This window comes from Scardinius erythrophthalmus, assembly GCF_964197995.2.
Source record: "Scardinius erythrophthalmus genome assembly, chromosome: 25".
NCBI lineage: Eukaryota > Metazoa > Chordata > Actinopteri > Cypriniformes > Leuciscidae > Scardinius > Scardinius erythrophthalmus.
This window is the reverse complement of record NC_138245.1, coordinates 1,650,699-1,668,539: the sequence shown is the minus strand read 5'-3', so window position 1 is coordinate 1,668,539 and position 17,841 is coordinate 1,650,699. Positions and strand designations below refer to the sequence as shown.

The following is a 17,841-nucleotide window of genomic DNA, read 5'->3' as shown; positions in this document are numbered from 1 at the left end:
CAATAGCCGTCATTTCTCCGTCTAGGTTAACTATAGACCCGATATAGTCCGGCTATGAGGAACACACTTCCAGCCAAAATAACCTTGAATTCGGTTACGTGTCGTTTTTGCCAAAATAACTTGCGAGATGAGATGTATGATACTCCATCATGAAAGCAAAGTCAACAGTGATTACAAGCTGCTTGGTTTCATTTCTTTGACATGTTGTCTAATTGATGACTAGTCTATTCTCGGGCGATGGTTTAAACGTCTATTAAATATTCACTGACAGCCCAAATCTTCCTTGTTTTAGCCGGACGTCTGGGCTGTGTTCTAGGCTAGTAGAGACGTCTTTTAAACACAAAATTGCTTGCTGGGAATCTTCCATCACAGATGGATGAACATAGATTTGTTGTAAGCACGCTTCGACACAATAATTAATCTTGTAAAATAAGCTTAATACACGATAATGACAAATCCAGGTGTCTTGTTCGTCAAGGACAAGCAGATTTGCTGTTTACATGTTGGTTTGACATGCTTGGGTTCATTTAGTTAATTGTTAACCTAAACCCCCTGATGCTGGTTAACCATTTTTGATGTGTAAAAAAAGCGAGATTTGTGGTGGATTTTCCCTGTAATGACAGAGACAGAGTCCTTGCATATTGCTGTCGGCACCTGGCATGTTTCTGCTTGCGTTTATGGCTGGAGTGAGTGTAAAAATAGCCCGGAGGACGCTCGCCACCAGTAATGTGCAGTCAGGTGAACGCTTTCACTCGGCGTTTCATGAATAAAGCCATCCCATGTGGAACGAAGCCTCTCCGGTGTGACATTCTCTGTTACTAGGGTGAGAGGGAGATGAAGATGCTTTGAAAGCCATTTTCTATATGGCAGTAGTGCTCTGTGTTCTGTAAAATACAGTGAGCATGTGAGCGTATAGCCATGGTTTTGTGATATTGTCACTAGCTTTGTTTCCATCCAAAGTTGCGAAATGGGCAGAATTGGAATATTGCATAAAACATTTGTGAATAAAGCAGCGTTTCCATCCCATGTGTTCAAGAGAACAAATTAAGACATTGGTGCAAAAGTTTCTGCAATCAGACTCTTGTCCCTCCATCATAAACGAGTGTGTCTCGAGCGTCAGACGAAACACAGTAAACGCTGTCATGTTCTCTGGCGTTCGGATGCTGGTGTTCGGGAGCACACTTGAAGAAGTATTTACTCTTTTTGTGAAGAAAAAGTAGATACTTTTGAGTGTGTAGCAAAAGAGTAGACAAGTTTTGGGACACTCTACAGTCTCAAGTAAACTGACCTGTCAATCATCTTGTCACAGTTAAAATCCTCCACATTTGATTTTCTACCGTATCGGACAGAAATGCAGAAGCTCGTCGATCTGCAGTCGCCGGTCTTTCATGCGGAGACTCTCCTCATGTTAATGCATAATGATGCATTTAAAGTTAATGGCCAAACGGATCTTTATAAAAGTCCACAATGTTATTGCAGATGAAATATAACACGGATAACGTTAAATAATTTTATTTTTTTTATCAAGTTAAACTTTGATTAGTCACTCAAACCTTTATCTAAACCTCTCACCGTCGGTCATTTTGTAACACTTTTTACTTGTGTTTGTAGTTCCTCGTGTTTGTAATGCGAATTTTCTTGAGGATTCTTGAGTTGTTGTTTTTTTTCTTCCTCCTTGTGTGAATTTTACTATAAAGCATGTTGCATTGGAATGTTGTAATTTGTAGATATGTATGTGGAATATGATTGTTTTTATTGTTTTTAATGTATGTTTTTTTGTTGTTGTTGTTGTTGTTGTTGTTGTTGGTTTGTGATGTGATGCCACCACTCTAATATACTGTAATTGCCCGGTAATAGTAGACGATCCGGGAGCTTCTGGCATACTTTATTCAGCATACTATGCTTTGGGACACAGACACACCTACTCTAATCTCACATAGCTACTATTTAGGATGGATAGTATGGATATTGGGATGAAGGGTTTGACTCCAAAACCACCAAATCAACATTTGAGATGCTGCGATGCCATTGGTCCGCTGGTTAGTCCAGTTATCCAATCACAGCCTCTGCTGAGGCATCAAGGCATTTATTCAGTAAATGTGTTTCCATCGTAGTTTAAGTGCATCAATGTTTTATCCGCCTCAGTTGAGCCATACGTTTTTTATCCACATTTGTATAATTTATGCACATCTTGGCATTACCGTCCAGCGCTTTTGTTGCAACATCACAGAATTTGGTTGTGTGCGAAACGTATCACGCTACACCCGCAGTGGTCTGTTGGGTTTCATGTTGGTCCTGTATTTGCTCTGTCAGGGTGGCATGTACGTGTTCCAGCTCTTCGACGCGTATGCAGCCAGTGGCATGTGTCTGCTGTTCGTGGCCATCTTTGAGTCCATCTGCATTGGCTGGATCTATGGTAAGACATTGCTTCGTGTCTGACTATAACAATATTCATCAATTAATATTCACATCTTCTGTACTAAGCATCTATAGTCGCCATCCGCTGACGAGTAATATCTCTCTAATGCAGTTTTTACTCCTTAACTTCCAAATGTTATCTGGTATTTAATGTCCTGGTAGTTAAGTGTTACAGAGCAGAAACAAAGATTGATCCCATCCAACATAGAAAAAGGCCACTTATGAGATGCTAGCGCTTTTGTTAAGAGTACAAAGTCACATTGTAGTACACTACATAAACTTCAACAAAAAATCTCTTTCTAATGCAGTTTTTACTCCTTAACTTCCGAATGTTATCTGGTATTTAATGTCCTGGTAAGTGTTAAACTGCAAAAACAATGATCTTCCTCAGTTTCCAGTACAAATATCTAAACATTCTTGAATCAAGAAACATTTTCTGACCCAACTGGCTTAATTGGCCATTAGCACTCACTTAATTTTGCAGTGACGTGTAGCATATCTTTATGAATAACCTCCCACAGAAACAAGGTCTATAGAGATAATAAATCCATTAAATTTCCATCAGACAGTGTCACATTTTGCCACACGATGTAGCAAGAGCCACTGTAATCCATCAGAATCTGTCATTATTAGACATGCATGATGTGCCAGCAGATGCTTTTCTGCCTGAATTATTAATGTCAATGTTTACAGTATTATCAGATTCCTGTAACCGTAATGCCACCTGCTGGCAAGAGTCAGACAGTGCATGTAATGAATCATTGAAATATGTTTTCAAGCAGAGAGAAAAAGCCATCTCACTGTCCTTTAAATATATGTTTTATATTTCTATTATATAAATGCATTCAGTGTATTTTTGCTGAGAGATATTTTTTATATGATTGGTCTTTATCCTCAGGTGCCGACAGGTTTTATTCAAACATTGAGGACATGATTGGATACAAGCCCATTTTCTTCATCAAATGGTGCTGGAAGTATTTCACGCCCGGCATCTGTGCTGTGAGTTGAACTCGATGTACTAAGAGTCGAGATATTTACAGTCTGTGAGTGATAAATGCTAAGTTCTTGGTCATACGATTGTCTTTTCAGGGCATCTTTCTGTTCTTCTTGATCAAATACAAACCGCTGAAGTATAATAATGTGTACACGTATCCAGACTGGGGTTATGGGATCGGCTGGATGATGGCCATGGCCTCTATGGTTTGCATTCCTGTGGGAATCGTAGTCCAGATCTGGAAAACGAAAGGAACTTTCCGTGAGGTAAAAGCCTTTTTTTTTATTATTCTAGCTTTTTTGTGAACCTGGTCATTGTGTGTGTGTGTGTGTGTGTGTGTATCAGACAGGTTTCTTTTGTCTGAAGTTGTATCCGGTGCAATCAGACAAAAGTGGGCGGAGTCAGTATAAATAGCCTCTGCCAATAAGGCGGCCTATTTGCCCTCGGTGTAAATAGACACTCCGTTACGTTTCTTTGTTTTCAGGTTTTAAAGGGCACCTATTATGCCCCTTTTTACAAGATGTAATATTGGTCTTGGGTGTCCCCAGAATGCATTTGTGAAGTTTCAGCACAAAATACCCCACAGTTTATTTATTATAACCATTTGAAAATGTCATTTTTGGGGCCTGTTTTAAAAAGAGCTGTTTTGGCGTCTACCACTTTAAATGTAAATGAGTTGCATATCCCCGCCCTGCTGCTGGACCCAGATGATGAAGAGAGTCCGGCACAGAATAAACACGAAAGAGAATGGACTAAACGTCTCGGAATGGTTATTTGATACATTTATGTACTTACAAAGTTTTAATCGCGTCCCCTTTGCCATTATGGATGTGCAACACACACACACACACACACACACACACACACAAACGAACTGTGATAACGTTCGCGCAATTTTTTGAAACTACACACACACACACACACACACACACACACACACACACACACAACACACACTACTGTGATAACGTTTGCTAAGTACAAACGATTTATTTATTTATTTCTTAAGGGGAGGGAGATAGACGTTTATATACTGTCTATGGAGATAGAGCAGACCTTAATTTATTTACATTTGTAAATGCTGCAAAAAAAAAAAAAATGCCTACGTGACATAAAACTGTCTGACGTTGTTTGTTGAGACATCCTATGACGACGACAATAAATAGCTTTAGACGCATTTGTTGTTGAACTGGCTGACATCGATTGAAATGACTATTTGCTCAAAAATCATAAAATACACTTACTTCTTCTGGAGGTGACGTTGGATCGCGAACAGTAGGCAACGATCCACACTTGAGGATTAACTTTGACCCTCGTTCACTAAATAGTCAGTCAGAAAATGAATCTCGTATTTAGGAAGTGTAAGTGGTGCCTTTTCTTCATAAATAAAATGTCAGTGAAGACTAGTATGTCCATTCTTACATCCCACAACAGAACACCTACACTTCTTAGGAGACATTACCGGCTGTCGTTGAAACAATGGAGGATGGTGTAACCGATCACCGAGGGCGGGGTCTATGCCAAAACCAGATGTCAATCAAATCACGTCGGTGGGGCTTAGCTCAATTCTACGTCACAATGAGGGAAATCTAGAACAGGGTGTTCTGAGACAGTGCTTATGATTTATTGAGATAGTAAAAAAACTACTGGGTGGATTTTTATCATTCTAGGGTGGTTTTGCTTACACACTGCCAACACACATTTATGTTCAAACACCATGTAAAAGTGAATTTTGCGTAATAGGTGCCCTTTAAAAATGCAATCTGTCTATTTCCAGGTTTAAATTAAATGAGTTTTTCTTTATTTATTATTATGTTCAAGTCAAGCTATACTGTCAGTTATGGTTTCTTCAATTTGTTTATTTAGCACATATTCAACATTGCTGATAAAAACCTCTCATATTTCTGCCAATGATTTAAGATAGGAGGTAGAAAGTATTTTCAGCTTGTACTTGAGAAACAAACATCACATCTCTTGACGTGCCGTGACATGCCGAAGATGAAAGTAGCTCTGGCACTGCGGTGTAGAGATATAGAGAGCGAAGCGCAGACTTGATGGCACAGTGTGGGCGTGACGCGGGCAATGCCCTGACGTGACCCCATTGTGCCATGTCGTATTGATTGTGTCTGCTTCAAAAAACATAGAGCTGTGTGATGAGGTTAGTGTACAACACTGCAGACATTTTTTTCTTAATCAGTAATTTTCCACGTACATATCTGAACAGCTTTAAAACAAGAAACAAGCAAAACACTGAGTAAGGGGCCGGTCACACAGAATGCGTTTTTCCATTCTACTGCACTACATTTGCATTGTTTTTCTATGTAAACCAGGTGGCAACCTCTGTCTTGAATCCAACACTGAAGTGACTTAAACTGCAATTCATCCACTGGCCACTAGAGACCGGCTCCAAAAGAGAGTCAATCCCATAGACCCGCATGTTAATATGCCCAACTTTACAGCAGAAAAAAAACATGTTTACAGCCTGGTGCAAAAAGTGGTTTTGGTCTATATAGGTAATTTTGCCCTTCATGACGACTGTGAGGGGGATGATTTATTTTTTTTATAACTCATCCATGCATAAATAAGGGCGTGGCCACTTGAGAGACAGGTGGATTGCCGCTGATGTCACTCCTAGCCGTTTGTCTGCTGTCTGTTAGCGTCACGTCACCTCAGCTAATCCGCCTCGCTGCACATTGTCGTTTATCCGGGAGTGACGCTGCCAAGATGGCGACGGCCGGCTCCGCCCACTTTGGGCTTCAAAAATGCTCTTCAGAAACACTACGAGTCACGTCACGCACACCACGTCCATATTTGTTTACAGTCTATGATGTATACATGCACTAGACTGACGTCTTTAACCATCGCTCATGTCCTGCAGCATCTCGGTCATGACACGGCGCTCAGGTTACATTTAGTTCATCTGGAAGAGAGGAGTAGTTATGGTATGCCTTCAGGGGTGATGTTCTGAAAACCCTGCCACAACCGCCTAAGTCTCTGTCATTCATGAAGTGGCTGTTTAGTGTTTGTGCGTACAGCCTCTTCGCCTTCCCGATCCCTCGGGACAGATTATTCCCTGCCAGTCTGTATGCTGCAGATTTAAATGCAGCATTATGGGCCTCAACAGTGAACAGACTTCTGCAGTTAGCCATGGTTTTTGATTGGCACGCCTCTTGATGGGCTTGACCCCTGTCACATCATCTATGGATTTATTGACATAACCAATGACAGATTCTGTATATTCCCGAAGGTCAGTAATGCCACCTTGTGTTGCTGCCTCTCTAATAATGTCCACTGTGTGGTCTTGTATTGCTGAAGTGGCTTCCTGAGGCCACCTCCTAATTTCTCTTTCTTTATGAGCTTTATTTATTAGCTTTATGGGCTTTATATAAGTCATTTGTGTTTGTGTACACTAGATCTAGTGTGTTCCTATTCATGTGCTGATAGAATTTAGGTAGAATGGACTTGGCTGGTTGAAATCTCCAGCTGCAATGAAGAAAGTGTCAGGATGGTCCGCCTGCTTCTCACTGATGTTATAGTAGAGTATTGCCTCCTTCACATTAGTGCTCAATGGACATAAACAGCAAAGACAGCAACATAGTGTCGGCCCACATCTGGGCCGCGTGTGAGCCGGATCTGGGCCAATTATGATGACTGCTCTCATGTAGAAGGGTTGGCATTTTACAGTCATTCGCTCTACTTTCGGAGAGCAAAAAGTAGAAACCACCACGGCATCTTGACATCACGATTTGTTGGCGTTCACAGCCAGGCCGCCTCACATTTAGCTTACCGGCTAGCGAGGTTATTCTGTCCCCTCTGTATAGCGATAGCCCTCCAGCTGTATTGTGGCGTCTGCAATGTTTTGATTTAACCACGTCTTAGTGAAATCGTAGACAGCGCAGTCCCTCTCTCTGCGTTGCAAAGCTCTTCACAGTTTGACGCAATCCAACTTGTTGTCAGGGAACAAACATTTGCCAGCACGAGTGTAGGTACGGCCGAATCACAGCATCACCAGGAGGGTTTCTCAAATCCGGCCCTCAAACCCTGATCAAACTCACTTACCGGTTACTCATGGTCTGTCCCAGTACCCACACCTGCAGTATTGGCCACTTAAGACTGTGTGCACGCATTAATGTGCAAGACTGTCCCAGGTCTGAAAAATGTCAAAGCGCAGTTCACTTAATGCCCACTAAATCTCTACTAGCGCTTCAGAGCATATCCCATCATTCATCGCGTTCAGGAACTTACATGCTCCAACTTTCCAGTGTATGTTAAATTAATTAGATGTTACTATAATGGTAATGGAGTCCACTGGAGGCGAGCTTGAAGAACCCAAGTGCAGTTATTTCATAATCAAAACAAGATCAAACATAAAACAAAGGCATGACGTGGCATGAACTTCAAAAACATGAACAGAACGCTTTCAAACAGTGGTTACACAAAATACTTGACAAAGACACATGGCAAACATGAGGACTTCAATACACATGACTAATGACTAGACAAGGGACACCTGTGAACAATGAAACAATGAACCAATGACAACACAGAACACATGGAAGGATCACATGACTAGAACAGGGGATCACATGACAGACATGAAACAAGAACATGAAAATGGAAAATGGATGTGTATTTTGTTAAGCATTTGCAACTGCTTTTCATCACTTAATTAGAAGCACTACAATTAAATTGTGTTTGTTACATAGGGACTGAATTTACATTTTAAAGCTTATTTTATAGAGTAGCCTATAGAGGCCTTAAAAGCTGCTAGATCTGCTTATTTTTCAAACCTATTAGAAGAAAATAAACATAATCCTAGGTATTTATTTGAAACAGTGGCTAAACTAACGAAAAAGAAAGCTTCAAGCACCGAAGTTTCCAAGCAACACAGCATCAATGACTTTATGAACTTCTTCACTTAAGATTGATAATATCAGGGAGAAAATTATAACTATGCAACCGTCTACTACAGTATCGCATGAGGGAGTGCATTGTAGTCTCCCTGAGGAAAAATTTGATTCGTTCGTTGCTATAGAAGAGGAAGAATTTACTAAACTCGTTAAATCATCTAAATCTACAATATGTATGTTAGACCCTATACCGACTAAGCTACTGAAAGAAATACTTCCAGAGGTCATAGATCCTCTTCTTAATATCATTAATTCATCTTTGTCTCTAGGATACGTACCAAAAACCTTTAAGCTGGCTATGATTAAACCGCTTGTTAAAAAAACGCAACTTGATCCTACAGAATTAGTCAATTACAGGCCGATCTCGAATCTACCTTTTCTGTCAAAGATATTAGAAAAAGCAGTATCTTCACAACTGTGTTCCTTTCTTGAAAGAAATGATATCTGCGAGGATTTCCAGTCCGGATTTAGACCGTACCATAGTACCGAGACAGCTCTCATTAGAGTCACAAATGATTTGCTCTTATCATCCGATCGTGTTTGTATCTCTATTAGTGTTACTCGATCTTAGTGCTGCATTTGACACCATCGACCACAACATTCTTTTAAATAGACTCGAAAATTATGTTGGCATTAGTGGAATTGCATTAGCATGGTTTAAATCACACTTATCTGACCGTTATCAGTTTAAATGAAGAGTCTCATCGATCACAAGTTCAGTATGGCGTACCACAAGGCTCAGTACTAGGACCGCTGCTGTTCACTCTGTACATGCTACCCTTAGGAGATATCATTAGGAAACATGGCATTAGCTTTCACTGTTATGCCGACGATACTCAGCTGTATATTTATTCAAAACCTAACGAAACTTACCAATCCACAAAATTAACGGAATGCATAGCTGATATAAAAAATGGGATGACTCGTAATTTACTCGAGATTCTAATTATTGGACAAAAAACTTCCTCACGTAATAACCTAGAATACTGTCTAACACTTGATGGCTGCTCTGTCAAGTCTTTGTCGTCGGTTAGGAACCTGGGTGTGCTCTTTGATACCAATCTTTCATTTGAAAGTCACGTGTCTAGTATCTGTAAAACCACATTGTTCCATCTTAAAAATATATCTAAATTACGTCATATGCTCTCATTGACAAATGCGGAACAATTAGTTCATGCGTTCATGACCTCAAGGCTAGATTATTGTAATGCTCTACTGGGTGGTTGCCCTGCACGCTTAATAAACAAACTACAGCTGGTCCAAAATGCAGCAGCTCGAGTTCTTACCCGAACCAGGAAGTATGACCATATTAGCCCGGTTCTGTCAACACTGCATTGGCTCCCTATTAAACATTGTATACATTTTAAAATATTGCTGATTACTTACAAAGCACTAAATGGTTTAGCTCCGCAGTACTTGAGCGAGCTCTTAACGCATTATAGTCCTTCACGTCTATTGCGATCTCAAAATTCCGGCCAGTTGATAATACCTAGAATATCAAAATCGACTGCTGGCGGTAGATCCTTTTCCTATTTAGCACCAAAACTCTGGAACAGTCTTCCTACCATTGTCCGGGAAGCAGACACACTCTGTCAGTTCAAAGCTAGATTAAAGACACTTCTCTTTGACCTAGCATACACATAACACATTGTAGACTTCTATAATTCAATGTTAGGCTGCATAGATTAGGTCAGCTGGAACCGGGAACACTTCCCATAAATCCTGATGTACTCGTTACATCATAAGAAGAATGGCATCTACGCTAATTTTAGTGTCTTTGTTTATCCCGAGGTTTTCCTGCAGCCTGCCGGATCCAGGCCGTATCCAGATCTGATGAAGGACCTTCGCCTGGACCGATGACAACGCAGTGCTGAAGTGCCAGCTAGTCTCTCCCTATGGAGGATCCCTTTACCACTCTACAGATAAAGCGTTGTCGGGAAAATTCGTTTCGCGTACCTACCCCGAATTGATAAAATAAAATAAAATTTTGTATCAAAAATTATAAGGAAACGCCAGTAATTTGTTTAGGCTTGGTTTGTAGGGAATTCCAAACCTGCGCACATATATTCAAACGCACATAACTATAGAACCAATTCTTATTATCCATCAGCGTTTCTCACAGGTTCGCGTTTAAAGTCTGTGTAGAGAGAATGGTGTCGTCTTAGCGGCCCCTAATTTAATAACAAATGATCATTGCGACGAAGCGAATCAATCAAAACTAACTTTAGCTGGAAAATAACTTTATTAAAGAACTGCTATACAGCCAAAACAATCTCTGTTACCTTAAATTATTCATTTATCTCTGTAAAGCTGCTTTGAAACAATCTACATTTTTAAAAGCGCTATATAAATGAAGATGACTTGACTTGACTTGACTTGACTTAAAAAGCTAAATGTGTAAATAAATTTCTTCCAGTTTTACAACTCTATGTTGTAAGTGTGTACCATCTGGTAATCAAAAGTTGCAGTCTTGCAGTTTTTGTGCCCACTTGAACACTTGGGCCAAATACCGAAAATGTGGCATGCAAGTAGACAAGCTGTCAAGAGCAAAGAGCACAAGTGTGGGGATCGAGACAGGGACTCTGAGGGTACGTTTACACGACAACAATATGCTTAAAACGGAGAAGTTTTTCCTTTGAGCTTTCCGCATAAAAGCAAAAGTAAGGACAGATTCAATAAAAGATTTATAAAATAAAGACAGGATAACTTTATCAACATTAAAAGAGTTAAGCTTCCTTAGTAAGTGCAATCGTTGTTGTCCCTTTTTGCAGATCATCTGTGTTTATGTCAAATTTGAGTTTACTGTCTATCACATTACCCAGATATTTATACTGCTCTACCACCTCTATGCTGATTCCTTTTATATAGGTGGGTGGAAGAGAACCAGGTTGTTTTCTCCTAAAATCTATGATCATATCCTTGGTTTTAGAGGTGTTAAGCTGGAGAAAAGACCTGTCGCACCAACTGACAAACTCGTCGACCACTGGCCCATGCTGAGATTCATGTTTCTGCAGTAAACTGACAATAAGTGTATCATCATCAGCATATTTCAGGATGTGTCTATTACTATACTGACTCCTACAATCGTTAGTGTAGAGGATGTATAGTAGAGGTGAAAGTACACAACCCTGCGGGGAGCCAGTGGAAGAGACACGCCTTTCAGAGAGACAACCATTCACCTTAACTCGCTGTGTTCTGTTTGTTAAAAAATCCATAATCCAGCTCACAAGATTACTCTCAATATTAAATTCTGATAACTCAAGATCTTGTTGATCTTGTTCACGTGTCTTTGATTAGGGTTGGAGCTAAACTCAGGACAGTGGCCAGATTGGGGGAACCTGTCTTAGACCCTTGCTTATATCATAACATATTCTCGTGACAACTCACAAAGGTTCTAAAAGGGATTTTCACAGCGATGCCATATATTACAGGGGTGTCAAACTCAGTTTCTGGTGGGTCATTGTCCTGCAGAGTTCAGCTCCAGCACTAATTAAACACACCTGAACCAGCTTATCAAAGTCTCCAGGATCACTAGAAACCTGCAGGCTGGTGTTTTGGAGCTGGTTTTACCAGTGGCCCTCCAGGAGCCAAGTTTGACACATGAGCCATAGAAGAACCATTTTCCCCAAAGAAACTTTCAGCAATCAGTTCTTAAAAGAACATATTTGTTTGTTTTTTCAGTGTGAAGAACATTTTAAAAATCCATGGAACCTTTTGCATAATGGAAAGGTGTAATGGATGTTGAAGGTTCTTCATGGAAATACAAAGTTCTGTCGTGAAACTCTAGATGGCGCTGGCTGATCGGTCCTTCAAGGATTCAAGGATTCAAGGATTCTTTATTGTCATTTCTACACATGTTGGTACATATGGAGGAACGAAAATGGTTTCTCTGGTCCCGTTTCAAGCCATAAGTAGAGAAAAAGACATGTATAAATATAAAAAAAAAAGAAAAAAAAGAAAAGAAACGTATAAATATAGAGAATAAAATTAGCTAACTATACACTAAATAAAAACTATAAAATTAACTGAATGAGGTAGTGTACAAATGCAGATTCGCTCAATCTGCTTGCATTGAAATCACATCGTTATCCATAGGGCTCATCTGATTGGTTCCTGCTGTATCAGTAGCCAATGAGCTTGATGTTCAACCTTCAAATACTTGGTCAGTGTTTGCTGCAGCATCTTTCAGAAACCCTCCACCTTCCCCAGCTCCACCTGTATATCTCTGCTATGGGTTATTCATGTGTGCTGTATTGTACAGCAGCAGCGTGTCGTGTATCTATTGACTTCAAAACATTCTAACTTTAAACTTCTTTAAACTTTAAACTACTTCAAACTGAAAATATTTAAACTTCAAGCTTGGTTTGTAGACTAACTTTAAGTTGGATTGAAAAAGCCTAGCCATAAAGTTTGAAGTAGTTTTAAAAGCTTGAAGTTTGAAGGTTTTCAGTTTTAATTAGTTTAAGTTTTAGTTAAGTAGTTTTAAAAGTTTAAAGGTTTTCAGTTTTAATTAGTTTGTTTTAGTTTAGTTTTAAAAGTTTAAAGGTTTTCAGTTTTAATTAGTTTGTTTTAGTTTAGTAGTTTTAAAAGTTTAAAGGTTTTCAGTTTTAATTAAAGTTTTAGTTAAGTAGTTTTAAAAGTTTAAAGGTTTTCAGTTTTAATTAGTTTAAGTTTTAGTTAAGTAGTTTTAAAAGTTTAAAGGTTTTCAGTTTTAATTAGTTTAAGTTTTAGTTAAGTAGTTTTAAAAGTTTAAAGGTTTTCAGTTTTAATTAGTTTAAGTTTTAGTTTAGTAGTTTTAAAAGTTTAAAGGTTTTCAGTTTTAATTAGTTTAAGTTTTAGTTAAGTAGTTTTAAAAGTTTAAAGGTTTTCAGTTTTAATTAGTTTGTTTTAGTTTAGTTTTAAAAGTTTAAAGGTTTTCAGTTTTAATTAGTTTAAGTTTTGGTTTAGTAGTTTTAAAAGTTTAAAGGTTTTCAGTTTTAATTAAAGTTTTAGTTAAGTAGTTTTAAAAGTTTAAAGGTTTTCAGTTTTAATTAGTTTAAATTTTAGTTAAGTAGTTTTAAAAGTTTAAAGGTTTTCAGTTTTAATTAGTTTAAGTTTTAGTTAAGTAGTTTTAAAAGTTTGAACTTTGAAGGTTTTCAGTTTTAATTAGTTTAAGTTTTAGTTAAGTAGTTTTAAAAGCTTGAACTTTGAAGTTTGAAGGTTTTCAAGTCCCATTCAAGACCAAACATATCAACATTGTCATATCCATTACCATGCCAAACACTGAGAGTTTTTATGACAGAACTACTGATGCCTTTTTAGAGTATATTGTAAGTAGAGGACAATAACCCAACTGTGATTAGATGTTCCACAAATGCACTCAGACTGCTTATTATAATGCGCGTGTAATTTTGCAGAGGATCAAGAAGCTGACCACACCCAGCGCTGATCTGAAAATGAGGGGACGCGTCGCCTCCAGGGGTCCTTGCGCTATCAATGATGCTGATGCCAAAATGAGGGCCGATGGCAAGATCTCCACCATCACAGAGAAGGAGACACATTTCTAAACCCAAGACACGGACATCACCGGCACAACAAACAGAAATGTGAAGAAACAAATATCTTTGCCTTTATTTTTAAAGAGAGAAAACTATTATCACATTTGTAGTGTTGCTTTTTTTGCACAAACAGGTAACACATCACAATTTAACGTCATGATTTGTATCAAGAGTGTATCTAAATCTAGATGAAACTGTCGTATTGCGTAACTCTTTGTCATTTTAGTCATTTCTGTACGTGTAGAATGAAGCCGAGGTATAATGTGCTGTGAAATGTTTTTACACATTGCCTGTCGGCTGAGTGCAGATTACTGTAGTTCTCTTCTAATGGATAGGAGATGTATTGATGACCACTCCAAACGATGGCTGTATGTTTGTAGATGAGGCTCAGTGTTGTCAGATACTGTGATTCGCTGTCCTTCAGCTAGCATTGACTCGCGGGGCGAGCGTGACGTAGCGAGCACATTCTCCACGCTGTCTTACGCGGCTCGAATTCTTGGTCATTTCACACCAATTAAACTGAGTTTGATTGAAGGTGACAGACCAAACAGTTTATCACTATGATTTTTTCTTCTTCAGTCTGGTGATCCAGAGAGTCATCTCATCATGAACCCCTCATTAAAGTTCATGAACATTTAGTCTTAATAGTGTGATGTGTTTTTGTCTGATGGGTTGCATGTGAGGACAACATGAAAGGGGTCGTACTGCTTGTCGTGGAACGCAAAAGTGCACATATTAAACAGTTCATACAGTTCTTTTCAGGTACCATGAAAGTAAACCAGACAACTCACTATATTCACTGATAATCTAGTCTGCGTTCACGTTCAGATTAAAAATGACAAAATGGTGTTGATGCCCCATTATTTAACGTACACAAATGTGGGCTAGACGTAAGGGTGAGTACATGATGACAATGTAGAGAATATTTGAGTCAAAGGTTCTTGTGATGTATTAATGAATAGATTTGCTATGGAAAGATTGATACCATCCAAAGTATAAAAGGCCACTAATTGGATGCTAGCGCTTTCGTAGTACACAAAAAAAAAAAAAAAAAAAAATTCTTCTTGTTTTCCAGTACAAATATCTACATTCTTAAATCAAGAAACATTTACTGGAGAAGACATAAAATATCTAAGTATTGTTTTCTGAAAAAAAAAATGCAAAATGAATTGTTTATGCTTAAAACAAGAACAAACATCTGCCTGTGGGGTCAGAAAATCAACTTGATCCAAAAGGAAACCAAGATTATTTTGTTGATCCCATTGGCAGATATTTGTTCTTGTTTTAAGTAGAAATCTTTAAGTAGAAATCAGTGTTTTGCAGTGTAGTTCTTTCATGTCTATTTGAGGGATTGTAGCATGGTTATTGACATCCATTAAGTCATTAGGAAGCAGTGGAAATGTGTTCGAATAACCCATGCAATTCAACAGCCATGAGTCGTTTAATCGATCTGCACTGGATCTGTGACGCACTATCTCAGTGAAGAGCACTTGTGTGTGTAGTTCACTCACTGTGAGCCCTGTGCACATGCATGCAATCTTTGGTCTGGTCTGTTCCATCGTGACATCATCAGTTTGTGCAAGTAAACTTGTGAGTGTTTTAATATCCGGTTAACTTTTCAGATAAATGTATATTTTTACACTTCTTTAGTTTTTTGTGTACTATTTCTTGATGAAAAAAAAAACTTTCTCTGAGGACTTTTGATATGTCATTCAACAATCAAGTTCTAGGTATATGATGGAATTGTTATATGTACTGTTTACACAGATTTTGGTATTCACAGAACATATGAATTGTGTGCTTACTCATTTTTAAAAATAAAATTTAAAAAGGGACAGATCTGTTTGAGTCTCATTCACTGTCGCTGCTGTTAAAGTCAACACCAGTCATTTCTGTAGTAACGTATGGGAAAGTGTATTAGATGGTGGTGTATTTATTTCTCTCAACATGCTTTCTCTAGTGAGCCCCTAAAACACTAGTAAAATAGAAATAGTCACATGACCTTATTTTCACCCATAAGGTCCCAGCCAGTGCCTTTAAAAACATGACGATTTAAACCACATACCAGTCGGTTAAACCATATACTGTATCATCAAGTCACTGGATGACTAATATATAAAGAATATCTAAACCATAATGGACAGAAATTAGTAGGAAAAATACTGTTTTAATAACATTAAAAAATATATATTTTGATCTGCTAATCCCATTCCTAATCCGCAGTCCTCTCTGGTGCAATGTAATAGTTTTGTATGATATACAGAGCGGAATTTAAGTTATTCACTGAAAATCTTATCCACCGTTGCTAACCAGTTTTCATGAGAAGATGATAGAAGCAGGTCAATTACTTGCTAAAAGCTGCTAAATTATGTTTTGATGTAACTTAGAAGGCGGGTTTATTTCAGTTCAACTTTATTACTCAGTGTTTATAAATCTGTCCACAATACATACATTCCAGTGAATTCTCTCACTCCAAATTTCATTGAAAAAGTATAATTGAGGTAAAAGAAAGTCATTGAAAACGTATCAATGAAGTTTAAAAAAAATGATTCAGGTCCAAAATGAATTAGAAACAAGTCGGTTAACCAAGTCGACAAAGTGTGTGTTGCTCTGCACAGAGCTTTGACAAGGGTTTGGAAGAGGGCTTGACGAAGTCGTCTATTACCAAAGACGCTTGAATTACACAAGACGCGTCTCTCATATTGTTTTGAATGGGGAAAAGTGCAACGCTCAAAATTGCAGAATAAGTCCCGCCTTCTAAATAAGAGCCAATCACAGATTGGTATAGTCATCGCGTCAGTCAAACGCGCGCTTCCACTGCGCATTAGCTTGATCCAGCCTGAAAATGTTTGTTTTCTGTCATGATTCGAGCATTTAGAAACAAAATTTATGAGACAGTTGTTGTCAAATTTCATTGGTGATTTCAAATATGAGATTTAATTGTAAGCTTGGCGAACAGTTTTGGAGAACTTGAAGTTTCCCCATTCAAAAAGATAGGAGCTGCACTTGTATGCCCGAGAGGCGTTTCAAAGATGGCCGCCGAGGGAAATGACTTGTCTTAAAGGGACTCTGTTATTACCTCGACGAAGGCTTGGAGGAGGACTTTGGCTATGACTTGGAGAACGCTTGGGTGAGGATGATGAGGGGTCTTGGAGGATGAGGGGTTTTGGAGGCCTCAGGTGCTGCATTCTATTCTGATGTCAAAATAGGAGAAAAAGGAGCTTGGTCTCTGCGGATCAATTGCCCCTAAAGCCTGCTTGTGCATTCTGTGGCTTTGCTGCATTTTTCCAGGCCTTTGAGAGCAGGGGCAAGAAGCTGGTCTCTGAGGCTTCCTTCCACTATTCTCTCTGGTGTAGATCTGGCCCTCCAGGTCACAGTGAAACTTCAGGCTTTTGAAGAATGCCCTGTCAGATGGCTGGAGAATGTGTTGTATGAGAAGGGAAGCACACAACATGCACATTGTGGTCTCTCATAAGTGTCAGAAACACAGGGATAGGACTAGTGTGCAGATAAACCAGATGACAGTTCTGGGGGAACGTTTTCAGATCTTTAATAAATCCAAAAGAGTAAAAAATCCCAAAAGTCCACGAAGTAAATCCAGAAGGTACACAGAAAATGTTCTCAGTAGTCAATACAAAAAATTGAAGAGGAATAGTCCCAGCAGGCAGATCTCAAAGGTTCACAATGCCAATCCAAAAGGCATTCAAAAAAGTTCACAAAGAAGATCTGTGTGTGAACTCCAAAATTTCCAAAAAGCAAATGTCAATAAAACAAACAAAGAAACCATTCCAGGAACATGAAGTTAAGATCAATCAATAATGCACCGCAAGAGAATGCCCTACCCAGCAAACCACAACGTACCCAACCTTCTAACAGCGTTTTAACAACATGGTCAAAAGGTTACAATAACTACGTTGTGTAGTGAAGGTTGTACAGCGTTGTCACAATGTTGACATTGAACCATCGTTCAGGGCCATTGCTT

General features: G+C 38.8%; 1 protein-coding gene across 1 annotated transcript in view; it reads left to right on the top strand.

The window, feature by feature from the left end:
* The window catches only part of slc6a11b (solute carrier family 6 member 11b), a 36,469-nt gene extending 21,462 nt beyond the window's left edge, over positions 1–15,007 (top strand). The window contains exons 12-15 of the mRNA XM_081357214.1: positions 2,314–2,416; positions 3,317–3,417; positions 3,508–3,678; positions 13,719–15,007. Of these exons, the coding sequence (XP_081213340.1) occupies positions 2,314–2,416; positions 3,317–3,417; positions 3,508–3,678; positions 13,719–13,868 (525 nt within the window). The 3' untranslated portion in view covers positions 13,869–15,007. The remainder of the gene's footprint in view (positions 1–2,313; positions 2,417–3,316; positions 3,418–3,507; positions 3,679–13,718) is intronic.
* Positions 15,008–17,841: the final 2,834 nt, after the last annotated feature.